Below are 19,560 nucleotides of genomic sequence, written 5' to 3' on the forward strand. Positions count from 1 at the left end.
CTTGCAGTCATAAGTACTGCGAGTACTTATGACTAGTGCCTACAGGCCACAAGGGACATGTCAGTGTCATGCAACTGACATGACAGTCACGCTTTGAGACATGTATCGTGCTCTCAGGCTAGTAGAGAAGAAAAACCCTTAATTCCTAGGTTTCAGCCTGCAACAAATCGATGCCCAAGTAACTTGCCTAATTCAGTTAATGGGCACAGTGGAGGATTGGACAGAATCAGTTTATGCGCATGCAGAATTTTCAAGTAAAGTTATTCATTGTATTGTAACCCTCATGACAGCGCTTATGATTTTATAACACAACAGGAGGCTGAGACTAGTCAGCCAGCCCAGGTGGCTTAGACAAGGGTAAATCTGCAAACTGTGATACTTAGGGCAGTAAAAATAAAACAATTATACCTTACACTTTTTATTTCCATTACAAAATTAGGATACATGGGCCCTTTAATGCATTTTCCCTTTATCTGCAATGTGCAGGAAAGCCCGCAGCAGGGATAAGCAACCTTCAGCATATCTGCTGGTGTGGAATGACAGCTCCCGGCTAGGGTTGCCAGCAGCCAAGTTTAATAAGGGTCACATACAATATGCACAAATGCTGCATAGATTTCCATGCAGCAATAAACAAGGCATTTTTATATCTTTACTGATTGGACATGATTGCTGGTAACCCTGCTCCTAATGTGCACCTGCCAGTGGGGAGATGAAGGGAGCTGGAAGCACTGAAGGTTACTTCTTCTCGGCTTCCAGGATTTAGTTATGCTACTGCGGCTAAAATACTGCGGTGACTAAAGTATTATGGCTGTGACCTGATGAAGCGTATCATTAACTCCTGCTGTTACAGAGACAGGCATGTCTTGCACTTCATAGGGAAATGCACAATTACAGAACTGCTCCCTCCCAACACAGCTGACACTCCCAGTGTCCTTTGCCATCCTCAAGTTGCAAGGTAGGATATTGTTCCCTGTCTTTAAAGGGAGGATATTTACAATATCAAGCCAGTGTCGGACTAGGATGCCAGGGGCCCACCAGAAGACCTTTGTACATGGACCCACTATCCAAGCTATTTCTCCTCTTCCTCACCTCACTCAACCTCTACTCTTCAAGTCTCTTTTCTTTCTATACTATTATTTATTATTCTATCTATCTATTTAGCCTCCCTGTTCCCATACAGAAGTAGAACATGAAACAGCTCAATTGGTTAGAAGCAGGAGGGCCCACTGACACTTGGGCCCACCGGCAGTTTTCCCGGTATCCCGGTGGGCCAGTCCGACACTGTATCAAGCACTGTTTGCCTAACTTCTTATGGCAGTGGCACACACTGTTACTGGCGGAGATTAGTCGCCCAGCGACAAATCGCCTCTTCTTGAGGCGACTAATCTCCACCAAGCAGACCGCAGTAAAACTGTGAATCTTACCCTAATTTTCCTTCAACTTGGTCTTCAAGGTTTATCTACAGGAGCAAATCTACTCCTAACCTTGCCGAAATGGCATTCAGTCTAGGCCCACAATGACTGTTCCAGCCCCCCTAGTGATCAGTCCATTAATTTGGGAGCCACTATTATATAACCTTTTTAATACACATGGGTGTTTCCATCACACCTAGAGGTGCATTAGGCAGGTTTTATTAGATGGTTCAGATTTATAGCAGCCTACTTGACTTACCCTGTAAATGCCAGTAAGCCTGCAGACAAGATAGATAAGGGAATTGCTACATAGGGTTATACAGTTTGTACTCTTAAAGGAAGGATGTGTCTCCAAGAGCTCACAGAGAACCAGCCACCCTGTGCTCACTCTTACAACAATTGAAAGTGCCCGTGAAAGTGCCCATACTTTACTAATGCAAGGTCTACTTTTAGTCATGTTATCCCTTTATGAGCTACATCCATAAAAGCACTGTTAGAATTCTGTTCCATGGAAAATATTACTTACATATTACTGTATATAGATTTTTGAGAAAATGCATATTGTTATATTTAACAAACAGCTATTTCTTATGTAGAGTAACCTTAACATAATAAATATCTAAATGAAAAGATTGAAACAGGAGGGTGATTTAGTTAAAGGGGAACTATTGCAAAAATGAAAATGTAATATAAGCTTCATCATACTGAAATAAGAAACTTTCTAAATGCAAATCAATTTTGCAAATCAAGTTTATCTTCATTATTCCTCTCTCAGCATCTGTTTCTCTTTATTCTGTCTTCTTGCAGCAGTTGGGTGTCAGATATTCATTGGCAGTTAGATCCAATATATCTATAGGTGGGTTCCATTTCATATCAGATGTATTAGAGCTCACTCAAATAACTGATTCCTCTACAAACAAAATCTAACAAAATAACTGCCTTTTGCACAAATTCTGCATGTAGAGAGACAGGATTTCTGGTGATAGTAATAGAGTACTTAGTGAATACTGGTCATTTCTCTGCCTTTTACAGGCCTTTTTCATAATTAGTGGTAGGTTGTGGCATACCCACTTCCTTTCTAAAACCCTTTCTGTTTTCAGTTCTTTGTCCAAGCCTGGCTCTGATTATAGTCATTGCTAAAACCTGGTTCCTTGTTCCTGTCGGACATTTCATGTACCAGTAACCTTGACCCAACAATTTAACCTTGATCCATGAACCTAATTCGCCTGCTTTGACCTCTGCCAGGACACGGACTTCCCTATCATTTTGCCCATCTGATTATGATCATGCTTTACTGACTTTGACTATGATAGAAAATAAACTTCTGTCCCAGCATCAGGCCCTGATTTGTGGCGAAGCCACAAAGGGCCTAGGATGGCGGCATTCCGCCCAGCTGCACCTGAACTTACTTCACATGGTGGCACTCTCTGGGGTCTAGCAGTGCAGGAGACCTCTGCACTTCCTGTGAATTTAATGGATGTGCTTGTGCACGATTGGAGGGGGGGGTTGATGCCCCCGAATTGGGTGTGATCCTGGTGGCGCATGCGTGGCTACCACCACTCGGGGTGGGGGAACGATGCCAGTCTCTGTGCGATCCTACAAGAAGGCAAGCCCTGTCCAGCATCTTTTCATAACAGTAAAAGAAACTGTAATTCTACCATTATAAAAGTCTTAAATGATATTTGGAGACTATTTGCTTAGTCTTGATTGAGGAGTAGGCACTTTCTCCCAGTTATCCTAGCAGTTAGAGTCAAAATGGTGATGTCTCTTAGTTTCCCATGTAAGCATCAGTAGCCACTGTTTCTATAAAATTAAAATATGTCTAAAGTTCTAGACTAGTGATCCCCAACCAGTGTCTCTGAAACAGCATGTTGCTCAAAAACCCCAGATGGTACTTATTTTTGAATTCCTGACTTGGTGTACTGCCAAGCAGAGCCTCTTGTAGGCTGCCAGTCCGCATAGGGGCTACTAAAAAGCCCAACTCTTTTTACATTTGGATGTGGCTCACAAGTATAAAAGGTTGGGGACCCCTATTCTATAGTACTTGTGAAAGTAGACAATAGCAGCCCTGTACAACCATGATGATAATTAATAGACTTACTCAGGAACCTCAAAAATGGAAGCACCTGCTTCATAGAGATAATTATCTAACAAATATTACAAATACACCATTTGAGCTACTCATGTTAACAATTTAAAAGTTGTTATGGGTAAATGCATCTATACAAGGTCAGACCTATTTTAGTAAATTAACCCCTGTTTCCCTCACCCATAGTTGCTTACCATAACAAGTCATAATTGAGGTTTGAAATATTTTATTTGGTTTTCACAATATGACAACAAATAGTATATAGAATAAGAATATGACAAGTCATAATTAAGCTCAATCAATGAAAGGCAAACTCAGCTTCCAAATCAACCTGACGGAGATGGGGATACCTGACACCAATGAGCCAATCGGCAAATTCCCTGGATCAATAACCATAATGATTTTATTTATAGCAATGCGAGCAGCAAACATACTACCTTGCTTGAAAGCCATGACTCTCAACCCAATGAATCTTTCATAACCAATAATCATAATAGCAAGTGCAAGCTGGGAAGACAAGCACATAAATAAGATTGTTATTTATTAGAGGATATAAATGAACAAACTGCCTGCGTGTTTCCCATCAGCTGTGATAACGCAGCCTGTGATCATTTCCATAGCGGGCGCCCAGCCTACTCCAATTGCTCTTCATCAGAGGCGAGAGACAAGGAAAACAAATAAGCTAAATCAGGGCTGCATTTCAAGTTTGTCATGAAATCTCCAGGTGCTGTCAGCTCATTATGCCTGGAGAGAGGAAATAAAACCATGGACTCGATTGCACACAAATAAACCGACTGCTCCGTTACCTCCCCATATCCATGCCCTGATCAGAAATCAGCAGTCAGGAGCCCTGGCTAAGAAGCATCATAGCACAAAGGGCATCTCATAACAAGAGGATGGAATCTAAGCATCTAAGCAGCAGAAAAACAATGCGCTGCAGGACTGTTTATGCAGGAAAACCTGTGGGGTACATCGGGGTGCTGAAACTAGCGGGAATCCACTAGGAGAGAGAGAGAGAGAGAGAGAGAGAGAGAGAGAGAGAGAGAGAATGAGAATGACCATGACCATGGCAGGTTTTTGAGTAAGGTACTACAGAAGGGGCCAGTAATGCCTTGCAATGTTCATGTTATTATTATATGATTATCTGTTTTTTTTTTGGTTTGCAGTGCCTAACCTTGCCTTTTAGCCAGGACCGCCATCAGAAATCACAGGGCCCCATAGACAAAATTTCCTGGGCCCCCTGGGCTGCACCCACCGCAAGCCCCACCTACAGGTCCGCCCTCCCCACCACACAGTAAAAAAACAAAAAAAAATATTGAGAGAGAGAGAGATAACATGACCATGGCAGGTTTTTGAGTAAGGTACTACAGAAGGGGCCAGTAATGCCTTGCAATGTTCATGTTATTATTATCTGATTATCTGGTTTTTTTTTTGGTTTCCAGTGCCTAACCTTGCCTTTTAGCCAGGACCACCATCAGAAATCACAGGGCCCCATAGACAAAATGTCCTGGGCCCCCTGGGCTGCACCCACCGCAAGCCCCACCTACAGGTCCGCCCTCCCCACCACACAGTAAAAAAACAAAAAAAAATATTGGTGGCTAGGGTTCCCACATGTTAATAAAAAGATATTGGTGGTCAGGGCCCCCCATAAAAAAACATTTGTGGCCAGGGCCCCCCATTAAAAAATATTGGTGGCTAGGACCCCACATGAGAAAAAAATAATTGGTGGCCAAAATTGGTAGCCAGGGCCCCCCCCCCACATTATGAGAAAATTGGTGGCCAGGGCCACTTAAACATCCATGCCTTCCCGAAGTCAGCAGCTCTCACAAAGATGGGGGGGCCCGGCTAATCAAGTAAGTGTGGAGTGGCCGGGCCCCCCTTACCCTCGGGGCCCCCTTCAACTCTCCCCCCTGTCCCCCCCTGATGACTGCCCTGCTTTTAGCCATAGTTGTATGACTACTACAAATCCCAGCATTCCCAGTGGCACACTGAAAGTTATGTATTTAACATAAACATAGGTCTTTGCTGACAAGTTCTGTTATTCCCATTACATGTTTTGAGCAGTGGCTCTTTTTTTCAAGAGAAAAGGCCGTTGGAAGTCCTGCACTGGTCCAATTTTTGAAACCAGACACAAAACCCACATTTTTACCCACTTGGTTCACAACTGCCTTACTTGAAATTAAACCAGAAGTGCTGATGATATCACTGAAACTACTGTAATATCATCAGAAGTGGGTGGAGTGAAAAGATTTCAGATTGGCTCTTTCAGGTATTCCCAAAAGATTAACCCCATCATTCCTCACCCATACACACATCTGCAATTCCTACCCACAACCTATAGGTTAACATCTTTTCTTTCCAGGTACCCAACCTGCAGCCACAACAATCAAATCAGGGAGTGGGTGGGAGAGGGGAACCTGCCCCATTTAGTACCATAAAGCCCAATATTTCCAGCCTGCTGCAGAGGATCAGTGGCCCGGAGCAAGCTCAGTTCCCCCAGACCACAGTAGGTATATTGTACAAGCGGGTTGCCAACTTTTTTTAAAAATTTTCCCTATTAATATCACTGGATTAATTCATTTGGATTTAAATAATGCCAGGTGGCAACCCTATATACACCTGTCTAGTGCCAATCACTGCAGTCTACAGACAACCACTGATTAGGGTTGCCATATTTTCTGGTGACTAAACAGTGATGGATGTAGGATAATATCAGGGACAGGCACAATGATGTTGGGTGGCGTTATGACGATAGGGTTATTACATTATTTAGATGCAATTGGCTTGATTTTTGTCCAGTTTTTGTTCAGTTTTCTCAATGTTTTAAACTGAACAGAAAGTGTTGAATAGGACAATCCTTTGAAAAACTGGGATGTCTGATTCAAAACTGGAAAGGGGACAACCCTACAAGTAAGCCCAATGCCTTAAAGGAGAAGGAAAGTTGTTTACCACTTGAGGGTGCCAAATGTTAGGCACCTGCAAGTGAATGTACTTACTTACCTGAAACCTCAGGCAGGTGCTCATATCGGCAGAAAACTGCACCGGTACAGGGTTATACCAGTGAGCAGTGCACCACGGAGCGATCCTCTTCCGGCTTCTTCTTTCTTCAAATTTCCCGGGGCAGACGCATGTGCAGTTGAATGAAAAAGCCGACTTTTTAGTTAAAGTTCAGCTTTTCACTCTAATGGGCATGCACAGCCGTGCGAAAAAAGAAGAAGAAGCTGGAAGAGGATCGCTCCGCATGCTCCCTGGAATAGCCTTGGGCCGTTGCAGTTTTCTGCTGATAGGAGCACAGGCACAGGGTTTCAGGTAAGTAAATATATTCACTTGGGGGTGCCTAAGATTTGGCACCCCCAAGTGGTAAATGACTTTCCTTCTTCTTTAATAAAAAGTATGGAATCTATAATAGAAAAAACAGTTATCTAAGCTGCTCTGAGATACAGCCATGGCAATTCCTCATTTTTGACTGGTTTTTCCTTTCTGTAATAATAATACACAGCGCTTGATGATAACTAAGAAATGCTGATGCGGCTGGTATCATAATATTCAGATGGTTTTCTTTTATTGGCTAAATTATTGTTTGGGTTTCACAAAGCTTAAAAAACGAACAGACAGCTGAGACTCGAACAGGCCCAAGAAAAACCAACCTTACCACTGATGTCATTGCATTGCAATAGTCTGCCTCAATCAGACTACAATCCACTGACCAGCAAATGGCTAAATCTAAATAAAACCAAATACTGTAATATCAACAACCATTAGGGTCCAAACAAACCATAACAGGTTTTTCTAATAACAGAACCATAAAGAGTTAGAATGAGCAGCCGCCATTCACATGTGAGACACCAGAGATACAGACTGGACACCTTGGCTGAGAACGCATCTGCTTATAATGAGAAAGGAGCCGTGGCAGCCTTCCAGGTTGTGTCATGATGGATAAATGGCAAGAAAAAAAAAAAGGCAACAGCAGCCGAGATATCCATTTAGCTGAATGCAACTGTGGAACTGATAAACAACACAAGTGAAAATTAAAGGGAAAATACATTCATTTCCTCTGTTTATTTTCAAGTTATGACCCTGCAGGCATAAAGCAGAGCATACGAGAATAGTCCTCCTATGATTAATCTTACATATACATACACAGACTGTACTGTCTAAAGGCAGAAATATGGTACCACCCAGAGCTGCCCAGGGAGAATAGGGGGTGCTTCAGTTAGGAGCCCTGTGAGGAAGGCAGTCACAAGAGACACAAGTGTGTGATTTGTTACTAAGAGGGTATGCTTTGTTGGGGTTGGGTCTGCGTGGATTGTGAGTGGGAGGTTGGTATAATGGGACATGGTTGGGGCAGTTCAGGGGCATAGAAGTGGGATTCTTTTTGGAGGGCTCCCATTCTATTTGTTCACAGGGCCCTTTGTAAAGGGAACCCAGGTGATCAATAGATCAATCCCTTTCATAAAGAGGACTGACTAACTTATGAGGCTCCATTATTCCTGATAGTGAGTGACTCTGGTTCCACCCAACCAAACATATAACACAATTATGTTCTATGCACAAAATAAGTTATACCATCATTCAGCACTGTTTGAGAAGGTCCTCCACCAGGAGGTTAGGTGGGAGTCTAGTCCTGTTATGATGGGTAGAGAGACATGATGAGTCAAACACCTCTAAGGTGACATGCTCAGCTAAGAATGGACAGTGACTGGGCAGGTTGGGGGCATGTTGGTTATATGTAATATGAGGCTTCATAATTTCTGATGGTGGCTAATGAAAAAAATTAGAAAAACTTGGCAGCTCCCACCGATAGGTATAAATACAAATTAAGAAGCAATGTTCTGTAGCGATAACATTACATTGTAGCATCTGCTTCAAGTGACAATAAATAGAAGATAAGTCCTACTTATAAATAAGGCTCATATGTCTTTCAGCACAGTTTTCTCTTGGTTTAATTTTTTAGACATGCCCTACAGGCTCAGCCTACACACAATCAGTCAAGATTAGGTCCCGCCAAACCTCTTACAAGGGTGCAATGATTTGTGAGCTACCTTGTCTGCATTAAGCCCCTTCTCAAATGCTAGGATTCCAAAAAGCTCGGAGATCCAGCTACATAGAAATGCTGGAGGCAACAGCCAGAAACCTACAGCAAAGTAACTGACAATCAAGCTTACATGGTGTTGAGCAAGGAAAGGGCTACCCCCAGATGAAAGGGGAAATGTTCCTCAGCACATATTGATTTCTATTTGTTGAAAATGAGTCCCAGGGTACAAGATGTGAGCTTCAAAGGATCTTTACCAACAACAAATGATATAGTTGCATGTAAAGGGGAGTTAAAGGGGATCTATTACCCTGGCAACAAGAGAATAAAAGCTCTCCGACATATTACAAGTCACTAAGGCATTCCATGGAGTTCTTATACATGTTTCAATGAGTCATGTGACCCATATGACATCATTATACACCTATTATAACAGATTACATCACTAGGCTACAAGTGCACTTTTATACCTATGGGTGTTTTTTTTAACATAACAGTGAATGAGTGAATGAGAAAAAGTCCAGAATCACTGGATCAGTCTTTATTATAATTAAATGAAATTATGGGGGCATGACTTCTTATACTTATAGATCAGTTAGCGGACATAGAGGAGGATGCAGTTATATTAGGTATTCCAGGGTGAATGTTTGGATTGTGTGGTTTTCAATGGTTTTACCTTACATGCCCTTTGTTATTTGCCATTTTGTAGCTTGTGTTGGCAAAGATTTTTGGACACTGTTACAGCACCGATTGCATGTTACAGGGTCTTTTGATAACTACTTTGGAACTACAGTACATGGTTGCTGTTTTGTATTAAACATGACTTGTGTGCCATTTGCATATCATTCCCAATTACTGTAACGGGAAGTAAAATTGGTTTTTGGCTTCTTGAGTTTTTTCCCTAAGGGGCATATTTATCAAGGGTCGAATTTCGAATTGAAAATACTTCGAAATTCGATTTCAAAAAGACCAAGTGAAGTTGAAGGTTTTTTTGGGTTGAAGAGGTCCGTATTCGACTGTATTCGAATCGTACGATCGAAGGAATAGTTCATTCGATTGAATTGGAATCTAAGTTTTCCCCCCAAAAAACTTTGATTTCTCAAAGTCCACCAATTGACTCCAAATAGGTTCTAAGTGGTCTCCATAGGCTTAAACAGCACTTCGGCAGGTTTTAGATGGCGAATGGTCGAAATTCTACAGAGACAGTACATGATAAATTTCGATATTCAACGTTTTTTTCAAATTCAAATCGAATTTGGACTATTCCCTAGTCGAAGTACACAAAAAATAGCTCAAAAGTATTTAACTTTGAAAATTCACCTCGACCTTTGATAAATCTGCCCCGTACTGTAGTGACAGGCACAATGGACGATCGTAGAAAAAAGGAAATTTGGGGCAATTTGGTGCAGCTCCCAGAACTACTTACATCCCAGGCACCAAACATTTTCATTTTTGCTATGTGAAAGCAGCTTTCAAATAATGCCAAACTGATACCCATTATCGATAGCGGAATTGACTATATAAGCCAACATCTTGACTTAATTGCTCCATGTGCCATAACCCTACAGTACAAGCAAATATTTTATTTTCACTCATTCCATAGATGTCTAGAATAAAAGTAAACCACTCAGCCCCTTTTGTCATCAAACTGCTGTTAAAGTGAGATTATTAAATAGAGAGGCTATTTTTTTTTTTTTTTTTCTTTGAAGCAGATAATTGACTCTTGGTTACTGGTTATTTCAAGCAAAGCCAGAGTACAATTATTTTGAATATCAGCATATTAACATTCAATGGTGTGAAGGTAAACACTAAAATAGGCTACATAGACAATATTTAGCACGTGTACCTTCTGACACCTATGTCACAAAAATCACACAAGTAACTAAGATATTTTTATACTATATTGTCTTAACTTCACCCCTGAACTTGGATTATTTATAAAGTCAAATGTTTTCATACCTTAGTGGGCTGGTCTGAAACACCTCAATGAGGTGCAGGTGTAATAATGGCCTAGTTTCACTATGATTGGTCTTATTTTTTGGGAGGGTCTATTTGAAAATATATATATGGATGGAGAAATGTGCTCTAGTCTTTAAGATTGGATATGACTAAGTGCTAGGTAAGCATGAAACGCGTTAGGCTCCATGGGGCGAAATGCTATGTATTTTAATGATATAATAATAAAGTAAAACTTTTTTTCAGCATGAATATAGAGTTAAAATTTCTTTTTGCAACATAAATCACACTGACTGCTTGTAATTGATTAAAATCAAATTCATTAGTGGTATCGGACCTGTTATACAGAATGCTCGTAACCTGGGGTTTTCCAGATAACAGATATTTCTGAAATTTGGATCTTCATACCTTAAGTCTACTAGAAAATCATGTAAACATTAAATAAACCCAATTGGTTTTGCTTTCAATAGGGATTAATTATACAGTATCTTAGTTTGGATTAAGTAAAAGGTACTGTTTTATTATTACAGTGACAAAGCAAATCATTTTTAAACGGATTATTATTTGGATTATTTGGATACAATTGAGTCTATGGGAGATGGCCTTCTGTAATTCTGAGCTTTCTGGATATGGGTTTTCCAGATAACAGATACCATGGATGTATTAACTAAATGGCAAATGCCAAAAAGTAACAGAAAATTAAAAAGATGCACATTTTCATCAGTTCAAACCATATGACAAGTTTAGGGCAGCATTGAGCACCCATGCCCCAAATGGCTTAAAAGTAACTGTCTTGGGTAGTGGGTACTCACCACCTATATTATCGTTGCACCTCCCTCTTTGGGTGAACTCATACTTACTTACCATACTTCCGGCAATTACAAGACTTTACCTGCTAGACAATCTCACTTTCCCCACGTAACCCACATTTCAGCAAAAGTGCCAGCTGGTTCATGTTCCAGCTAAGACATTCCTTTTGCTCTCAGTTTACCACTCCCAAACCTTGACCCTCTTCCCTTAACATTAAAGAAACCCCAATCCCTCTAAGTTGGTATCTCGATTGTTCCAGAACCTACATCTGTCAGGCCCCAAACCCTTCTGAATAGCAGAAGAGTGGTGGTCTAGCAAGATTTCAGGCCTTGAACAAGACAATCAGGATGAGGCAATAGACAATGTTTTAGCTCACTTAAGGATAGGCTAATACAATTTATAAATACATCATCTCTATGTAATTCCCATCTGATTTAAGCAAATGGGTCTAACTCCTGATGACTCCTGTCCTAGGTGCCAGGAACCAGCAGCAGACTTTTTCCCCTTGATGTGGGAATGCCCACAAATCTTTTCTTCTGGAGCCAAGTCATAAATCACTTGGTGAATAACCTGGACTTCCCAAGGGTAATAACACCAGCTATATGTCTCCTGGGGGTCTTAGAGGGTGTAATCCCTGCCAAACACGCCAGGTTAAGATCTGGTATTTTATTATTCTATGCAAAGAAAACAGTTGCAATGCACTGGATGGGTAACTCCCCACCTTCCCTCAGAGCTTGGAAGTAGCTGCTTAACAATGCTGTCCCACTCTTCAAACTCACATACCAAATTAGAGGTTCACCCACCAAATTTGACAAAGTTTGGGGTCCATGGTGTCATACTGACCCGTCTCTACACCATCTGGTGAGGTCTGAACTGGGGAAGTTTCCGTACACCCACACAAAAGGTAGTGTAGGGGATCAGACACACCTTCCCCCTGTTCTGCCTGTGACATCTCTGAGCCTGGTTACAGGCAGGGGAGTGACCAAGTGTCTGGAAGCCCCAGAGGCCATCTGGGAAAAAGAGGAAGATCCTGGAAGAGTCTGGGTTTGGAGTCAATTATAAGGGGTTGAGAGAGAGGTTATAAAAGCACCCCTGCTACAGCATCCAGCCAGAACAAGTTTGTGTGAGGCTGTCCAAGAGTGCAAAGAAGCTGCTGTTTCATGCTGTGCAGCTTTGCTTGAGAGTTCAGCAGATCTAAAAAGAGCCCATCCTGTTACCTGCCAAGCTGCTAGAAACTCAGGGGGAGAAAGGAGCCACTGGAGAGATGGATCCTGCTGCAGAGCTGCCTGTAATCTCCAGTGTGACTGCCTCTGAGAGCACCCCACTGAGTGAGCTACCCAAGGGAGGATATTGGCAAGGATACAAGGTTTTGTGCATTCACCTGCTACATGGGAGCGGCTGCTAAGTTCCACAGGAAGAGGTACTTTTGGCAAAGGTAGTGCTACCTGGGTATAAGAGCTCTTGGGAAGTAACATTCCATTTGAACTGCATTGTGTGGTTATTAACCCCTTCCAGAGGATTGGGACTGTGATAATAGAAAGGACTGTGTTGGATAGACAGTCAGAGTTATACCTAATAGTAAGTTAGGTAGGTCCCACGTGTCCCCACTGCAGGAGTGCATTTTGTATTAGATTGCCCAAGTTCTTTCACTACTTTTTTACATAAAGTTATGTCTGTTTCATTGCAAACTTGTGTTTGATTTTTCCTATTGGAACCCCCCCTGAGGTGTGCTTCTCTGTGTTCACTAGATGGATGCACTGCACTGTAAATCCCAGTTCCCAGTACTTTTCATACACCAAAGGGATTCAGGGCCCTGGATCGCAGAGGGTTAATTGCTATTTAAAGAGACAGTAACCAAATTAGGGTTATAGTAGTCATGCCATCCCTCGTCCCAGTGTGGAGTAAATTGTGCCTTAAAAACCAAAGTAAATAGGCTATTCCTTGGTGTGTCCAACTAACCCTCTCTATGGCTTTTACTTGTATCTCCTGCTTGACTCCCTGTCATATATATGGGGTGTCTTGTTGTGTTTTGTATTGTTTTAAATGTTTAAAATAATAAAACTTACCTTTAACAAAAAGTAAAATTGCCTGTGTACTTTAAAAAAAAACATGTTTCATATTTATAAATGCACATACCCCCTGTGGTAATCAATGGATAATACTATGGAAGATAATTAAAGGCAGCTTAAACTAGTTTATACAAGGTCTATATAGAATTATGCAGAGCTAGACAGAAATGCTAACTGCACAATAAAGGCAAACAGACCTCCCCTCCACTGGTCCTGGGTCTAAGGTCAGCAGGGCAAAGGAGTGATGTATTTGTCAGTACTAGTAAATTATAGGCTGGGTGTCCCAAAGGGTGGATTGTAAATCCATCAGGGAGAGAGTGATCAATGGGATGAGAGAGAAAGGAGTAGAATTTGTAGAATAAGCCCCTTCCCCCACAGACTCATGGGAGTTCATACAAAAGAGAAAGAAGAAGGAACCTGGTAGAAGGATGGTCATCTACATTGTACAGTTACCCCCAGCTTTTTTAAGATAATGCCTGGGTGACTTTTCAGTAGCAACTAAACACCCCAGAAAGAGAGAGAAAGAGGTTCAAAACTGTCTTGGCTGCAACTACAAAAAAATTGAAAGCATCTTCTTGGAAGATTTATTGGTTGTTTGTCAATGAGAACGAGCCTGGTTAAGCTGTTGATTCTTGTAAAAGTCTACCTACCCAATATTTCCATTGGAGTTCATCCTTCATCCAGTCTTAGTATTCCCCCAAAGATATTAAATTTAAAAAAAACAATTAACATTTAATGTCAACTCCTGGCCAGAGACCAAGTGCTCTCTCACAAATGGACCCCAGTGAAAGTGATAAATAAGCCTGTCGTCAAACGTTTGGCACTCATACAATACACCCCACAATGCATGGCTTTCGTCCAGATGGGCCAAGAATATATATAAGACGGACCCCAATTTTTATATCTCTGTTGTATCCAGACAAATTTCGATTCAGTGATCATAATTCTTCAAAGTGATTCTCAATATTTTGGTATCAAAAAGGGGAGTTTATGTCACAATTTATGGCACGTCTTGGATGGTATGTGTGGCACATCGAGTCCCTTCTCAAGCAGTCAAATCATACACCAATCCAACAGCAAAGCAACCATAAAATATTCTTTACATTTTGAAAGGGAGGCAACTTGTTTACTGTACATTAAGGGGGGTTACTTACTAAAGTCTGAATTTTTCTGATCTGAGTTTTAAAAGGGAAAACACAATTTTTTTGTGGAAAACAATCCCCTGAATTTTTCGAGATTTATAATACTCCAAGGCTGCTAAAAGTCTGAATAAAAAAATACTCCATCTCAAACCTGCCAAGGTCATGTAGAAGTCAATGGCAGATGTGGTTTTCAGGCAATATCAGTCAAGTTAATGCGAAAGGCTGTGGACACAATAAACTGTTTCACTTTGATTCAACTACCTGGTGACAGATTGCCTTTATTTGAGTGCTTGCTCCAAAGAATTTTCAGTTTTGTGCTGAGGGCTAAGAGCGGTGCACCTGGGCCTCTTCCTTTGTGGTGAGTAATCACTTACTATTTGGAGACCCTTCTTCAATATTTATTATAGCACTATCATCAATAATACACTACAGTCAGAACATTCTGGACATGCTGGTGCCACAGATAAAACTTAGATCACTACACAGAAGTAGTTTCGGCTAAATATGACCATAGACATAGACATGGGTTTTTAAAGGATCTTTTCGTTATCCTAGGACCAAGCTTATCCTGTAAGACTGTGGACACAATAAACTCTTTTTCACTTTGAACTAACTGCCTGGTGGAAGTTTGCCTTCATTGAGTGCCTGCTACAAAGAATTTTCGGTTCATCCTGTAATGATAGTTTAAATGTACAATTCACCCATCAACTAAAAAGACCATTTCAACCAATATTGTCTAGTTTAAGCCAGGAAAACTGTGGGTAGCTGCCTGCTTGGTCCTGCCAACTCACTGTGAATGATGAACATTTGCCAATCAGACGATCGATTTTCTTTCCAATGTTGGATGAGAAATCATTAGATGCATGATCGTTTAGTGTCCACTAACTTCATGATAATTTGACTAATTTGTCCGATCACACTAAAATCGGTCTTAATGTCTATGGCCACCTTAACTCATGGAGGCATGAAAGCCTGTTACTGATTATCTACAGCCCCAATGCAGACAGGCCTTCCCTCTACATCAGTGGTTCCCAAAACTGTGGGACTGACCCCACTGGGGAGAATCATGGAGGACTGGCAGGGAAAGATCACCCTAAAGACCAGAAAGGGTGAGATTTGTGGACAACACCTATCTGCTCTCCTAGATAACTTAGAGGTCCAGCTTCTAGGTAAATTAGGGTAAGAGTTAGGGTAAAAACGTATGTCTGAGATATTCTTGGAACAACATCTGAATGACTGGCAGGTCCGGATTGAGAATTAAAATAGGCCCTGGCATTTCAGGTACACAGAGGCCCAATCAGCCCCCACCAGCCCACTAAATAGTGACTTTCTATGGGACCTTATAGCAGCCCCCCTGGCATTTGCCAGAACCCACAGATTGCCAGTCCGGGCCTAATGACTGGTACACCAACATTTGTAACCTTATAATGGGCTGAAAGGGACCTGACAAAGGGTTGGACCTCCAATGTTAAACTCCAACAACTACTGACCCAGTTTTAAGATACCCAGCTCTATATGATCATTTCAAATTCAAGTTAGAATTAGGGAAAGTGCTCACCAACACGTAAGGATGACAGAAGTGAGACCCCCGGGGAGGTGACACTCAGGAGCAGTAGGAGGAGCGGAGCTCCCAGCTCAAGTTGCAGCATCTTCTTCTACTCCTCATGGAGACGGATCGGGGCGCAGCCAGGCTGACACCACCTGTGGGGGGGCAAAGAGACAGAGTGATTCTAAGATACAGCAGTTAACAGCAGTCATTAGCACAACAGATAAGTGTTCGACTTGCTGAGACATGAGAACAGGGTGAAAAATATACCACTGTGAAATATCTAGGGCAGGAATGGCCAACACACAGACCTCAGAAGTTGCCGAATCACAATCTTAAAGCATGCTCGGAGTTGTAGTCCAATAACAAAGCAGGGCCATGCCTGTATTAGTGCATATAATCAATTGAAAAAAGTGCATCTGTGTAGCCATTTATAAATAAAATTTGACACAAACAGTAACATTAAAATATCACTTGCTTTGAATGCTCTACTTCAACAAATTGTTTTATTCTCTCCCATCGTTGATTCCTTAATGGGGCTTTATTGCTGCCATAGATACCTTTTCTCTGTATCCAGAGGGAGGCGCTGTCAGTGGTATATAGCCTACAATAATATCAGCCTAGAAATATCCTCATCTGTATTTTTGGGCCATAATTCAAGGCCATTAGACCCTCACATATCTTCTTTGACTGCAGTGGGAAGCAATTCACCGTGACTCTGAGCCTTTTGTCATGGTGACTTTTCCCAGGAAAAGTCACCCTGGCTCATTTAACATGGTGATTTGTCCCAGTGCAATAACCCAGAACAACCAATCAGGGAGTCAGTTTGATTAGTCTAGTGCAGTTAGACTAATCAAAGAACATGTCTGGATCATTAGCCTCATGAGGCTATCGCTCAGATATGATATGATCATTATACAATTAAATATTCCTGCAGATTTTAGGCAAATACGTATTTATGATATCTCTCTGTGTAAGTGGCTATGGAGAGTGCCATAAATGTTCTTATTTGGCTGGCCCCGCCTACAGTTATGCTATGCCATGTCTCCATTTGGTGTCTTTCACAGATATTATAACAATGAAAAATAGATAAGGAAAACATTTCATTTGATTTCATTTATAAAAAAATATTATTATAAATTAAGAAATACGGGCAAAGTATTGAATTAATCTATTTCAACCTACACAAACGGTTTTAAACGTATTTGTTACCCAATCAATTGAACGCCCCCACCCAACAATATTTCTGCCCTGTGACACACTAAAACGTATGGGGAAAAGACACTGCTAGATGGGGCTGTGCGAAGGGACTGCAGCCAAACACACACACACAGTGGTTAATAGAAATGACAGTGTTTTATAGAAATAGAGAGAAAAATAAATGGAATATTAGAAAAGCAATTATTTTGAGAAGATAACGTGCGAGAGAGACAAAGGGGAGGTTGGAGCCTGACCATGGAGAAAGGAAATATGATAAGATCGGGTTTCTGTGATACACTGTAAGTACAGGGAATGGGTTAAAACTTGCACTCACATAAAATGAGAAAAAAGCACTAACTTTTAAATGCAAGGGTAAAATGTGATTGGCGTATTCTTTTTTCCTACAATACTTTCGGTTTTTTTCCCAGTATTCCTGAATTATCTCAGGAATAGTGGTTGAGGCATCATGGAAGAAGTTCAAGCTTCACTGCCTGCACCCTGTCTGGCTCCCTATGATTGATTGGCTGTGTGCAATTCTTAACCTTACATTCTGCCTTGTAGGCCTTAATGCAAATTGAGTCTTCCTGGCAACACATGTGCCTCTGCCAGCTGGGCTAAGCAATGGCTTCATGTCTAACCAAAGTAGCTGAGCTGCAGCAACTGAGGTGTTAGAGCAGACAGTGATGAAAGAGTGACACAAGGGAGGGAACCCATGCCAGTCTCAACAACAGAGATAGAAGGATGGGTTATAGCAGGGCGGACTACAAAAGGAAAGAGACCTGGGAGGTAGAGAGTAGGATCTTAGAGAGAGTCGGGTGAATAAGAGACACCAAAGAAAGAGCTGGTTGACAGACGAAAGATATAAGTGTCAGATAGTGAGAGAGTAAAGAGACATAAACAACTAATGGTTTCAGAGACTGAGAGAACAGAGAAAGTGAAAGAACAGAAAGAGAAAGAGATGGGTGTCAGAGAGTGAGAGACATGAGAGAAAAAGAGCTGGGTGTCAAAGAATGAGAAATTGGAGAGAGAAAAAATAGGGTGTCAGCGAGAGAGAGAGAACAGCTTTAAGTGTAGGTGCTGAGAGAGAGATCTCTGTCAAAAAGTGAGAGATTGGAGAGAGAAAGAACACAGTGTCAGAGAGTGAGAGAACAGAGTAAGTAAGCTGAGAGAGCTGGGTGTTAGAGTGAAAGAGCAGGAAAAAAGAGCTGGGCATTAGAGAGTAATAGAGCAGACAACGTAGGGCAGGCCTGGACTGGCAATCTGTGGGTTCTGGCAAATGCCAGAGGGGCTGCTATAAGGTCCCATAGAAAGTCAGTATTTAGTGGGCTGGTGGGGGCTGTTTGGGCCTCTATGTGGGCTTATTGGGCCTCTGTGTACCTGAAATGCCAGGGCCTATTTTAATTCTCAGTCCGGACCTGACGTAGGGTTCAGAGAGATAGAACAGAGAGAGAGAGAAAGGTGGGTGAGAGAGAGCGAGAACATGGAGAAAAAGAAATGGGTGTCAGAGAGTGAGTGAATGGAGAAGAAAGATGGATGTCAGAACATGAGACCTTTCAGTCCGTCTGGCTACTATTTATATCCTTGTAACTATGAATGGGGAAAACATTAAGCCAGGCTGAATTCAATGAGAACAATATATAGTTTGCAGAGAATAAAAGGTGAGCTTGTATTAAACCACGAGAACCAACCAATAAAACTAAATGCCTCATATTTTGTAAGGGATCCCACTATTTCTTCTAATACACGTTTCCAGAAGTCAAGTGACCCATGTGACACCACAAATCACCTATAATAACTTACTGCATGTTGAACACCATTTCCAGCATATAATTTGCAGGTAAATTCTTAATGTGATAGTACCATTATGATGTCGCAGCTGCAAAGTTATCAGTATAATGGTTGAAGCCAAAGCTTTAATATTTCACCAAACCCACCATGAAAACCAACAGTCCTTTTGTGGACCAAGAAACTAAAAGATTTAGAAAGCTACATTTTTAGTGCCCCTTTGGGTTCTTTGTCTTTCGCTGATCTGCTTCTTCTAGTAACACCCTGCCAACTAAACTACATGGACAATGCTGGGAGTTGTAGTTGGAAAAAGTGTTAAGATGCATTTTCATGTGCATGAAAGCTGAGCTAGGAGCATGCATTGGCACGTGCCGGATATATTCAGGTACAGGCACACACGCCAGTGGGGAAGGGCATTGATATATGAGTTCCTCTTGTGCACTGTCCCATTTATCATATAAGAGCTCCATCTCGTATAATGACCCGGGGACACTAATGGAGAGCATCAGTCAGAGTGAC

The 19,560-nt window shown here is 41.5% G+C and overlaps 1 protein-coding gene across 1 annotated transcript in view; it reads right to left on the bottom strand.

Moving 5' to 3' along the window:
* Positions 1-19,560, bottom strand: part of grik5.S (glutamate receptor, ionotropic, kainate 5 S homeolog) — a 119,237-nt gene that overhangs the window by 59,955 nt on the left and 39,722 nt on the right. Inside the window, exon 2 of the mRNA XM_018228108.2 lies at positions 16,069-16,211. Within this exon, the coding sequence (XP_018083597.1) occupies positions 16,069-16,159 (91 nt within the window). The 5' untranslated portion in view covers positions 16,160-16,211. The remainder of the gene's footprint in view (positions 1-16,068; positions 16,212-19,560) is intronic.

This window comes from Xenopus laevis, chromosome 7S, assembly GCF_017654675.1.
Source record: "Xenopus laevis strain J_2021 chromosome 7S, Xenopus_laevis_v10.1, whole genome shotgun sequence".
NCBI classification, from domain to species: Eukaryota; Metazoa; Chordata; class Amphibia; order Anura; family Pipidae; genus Xenopus; species Xenopus laevis.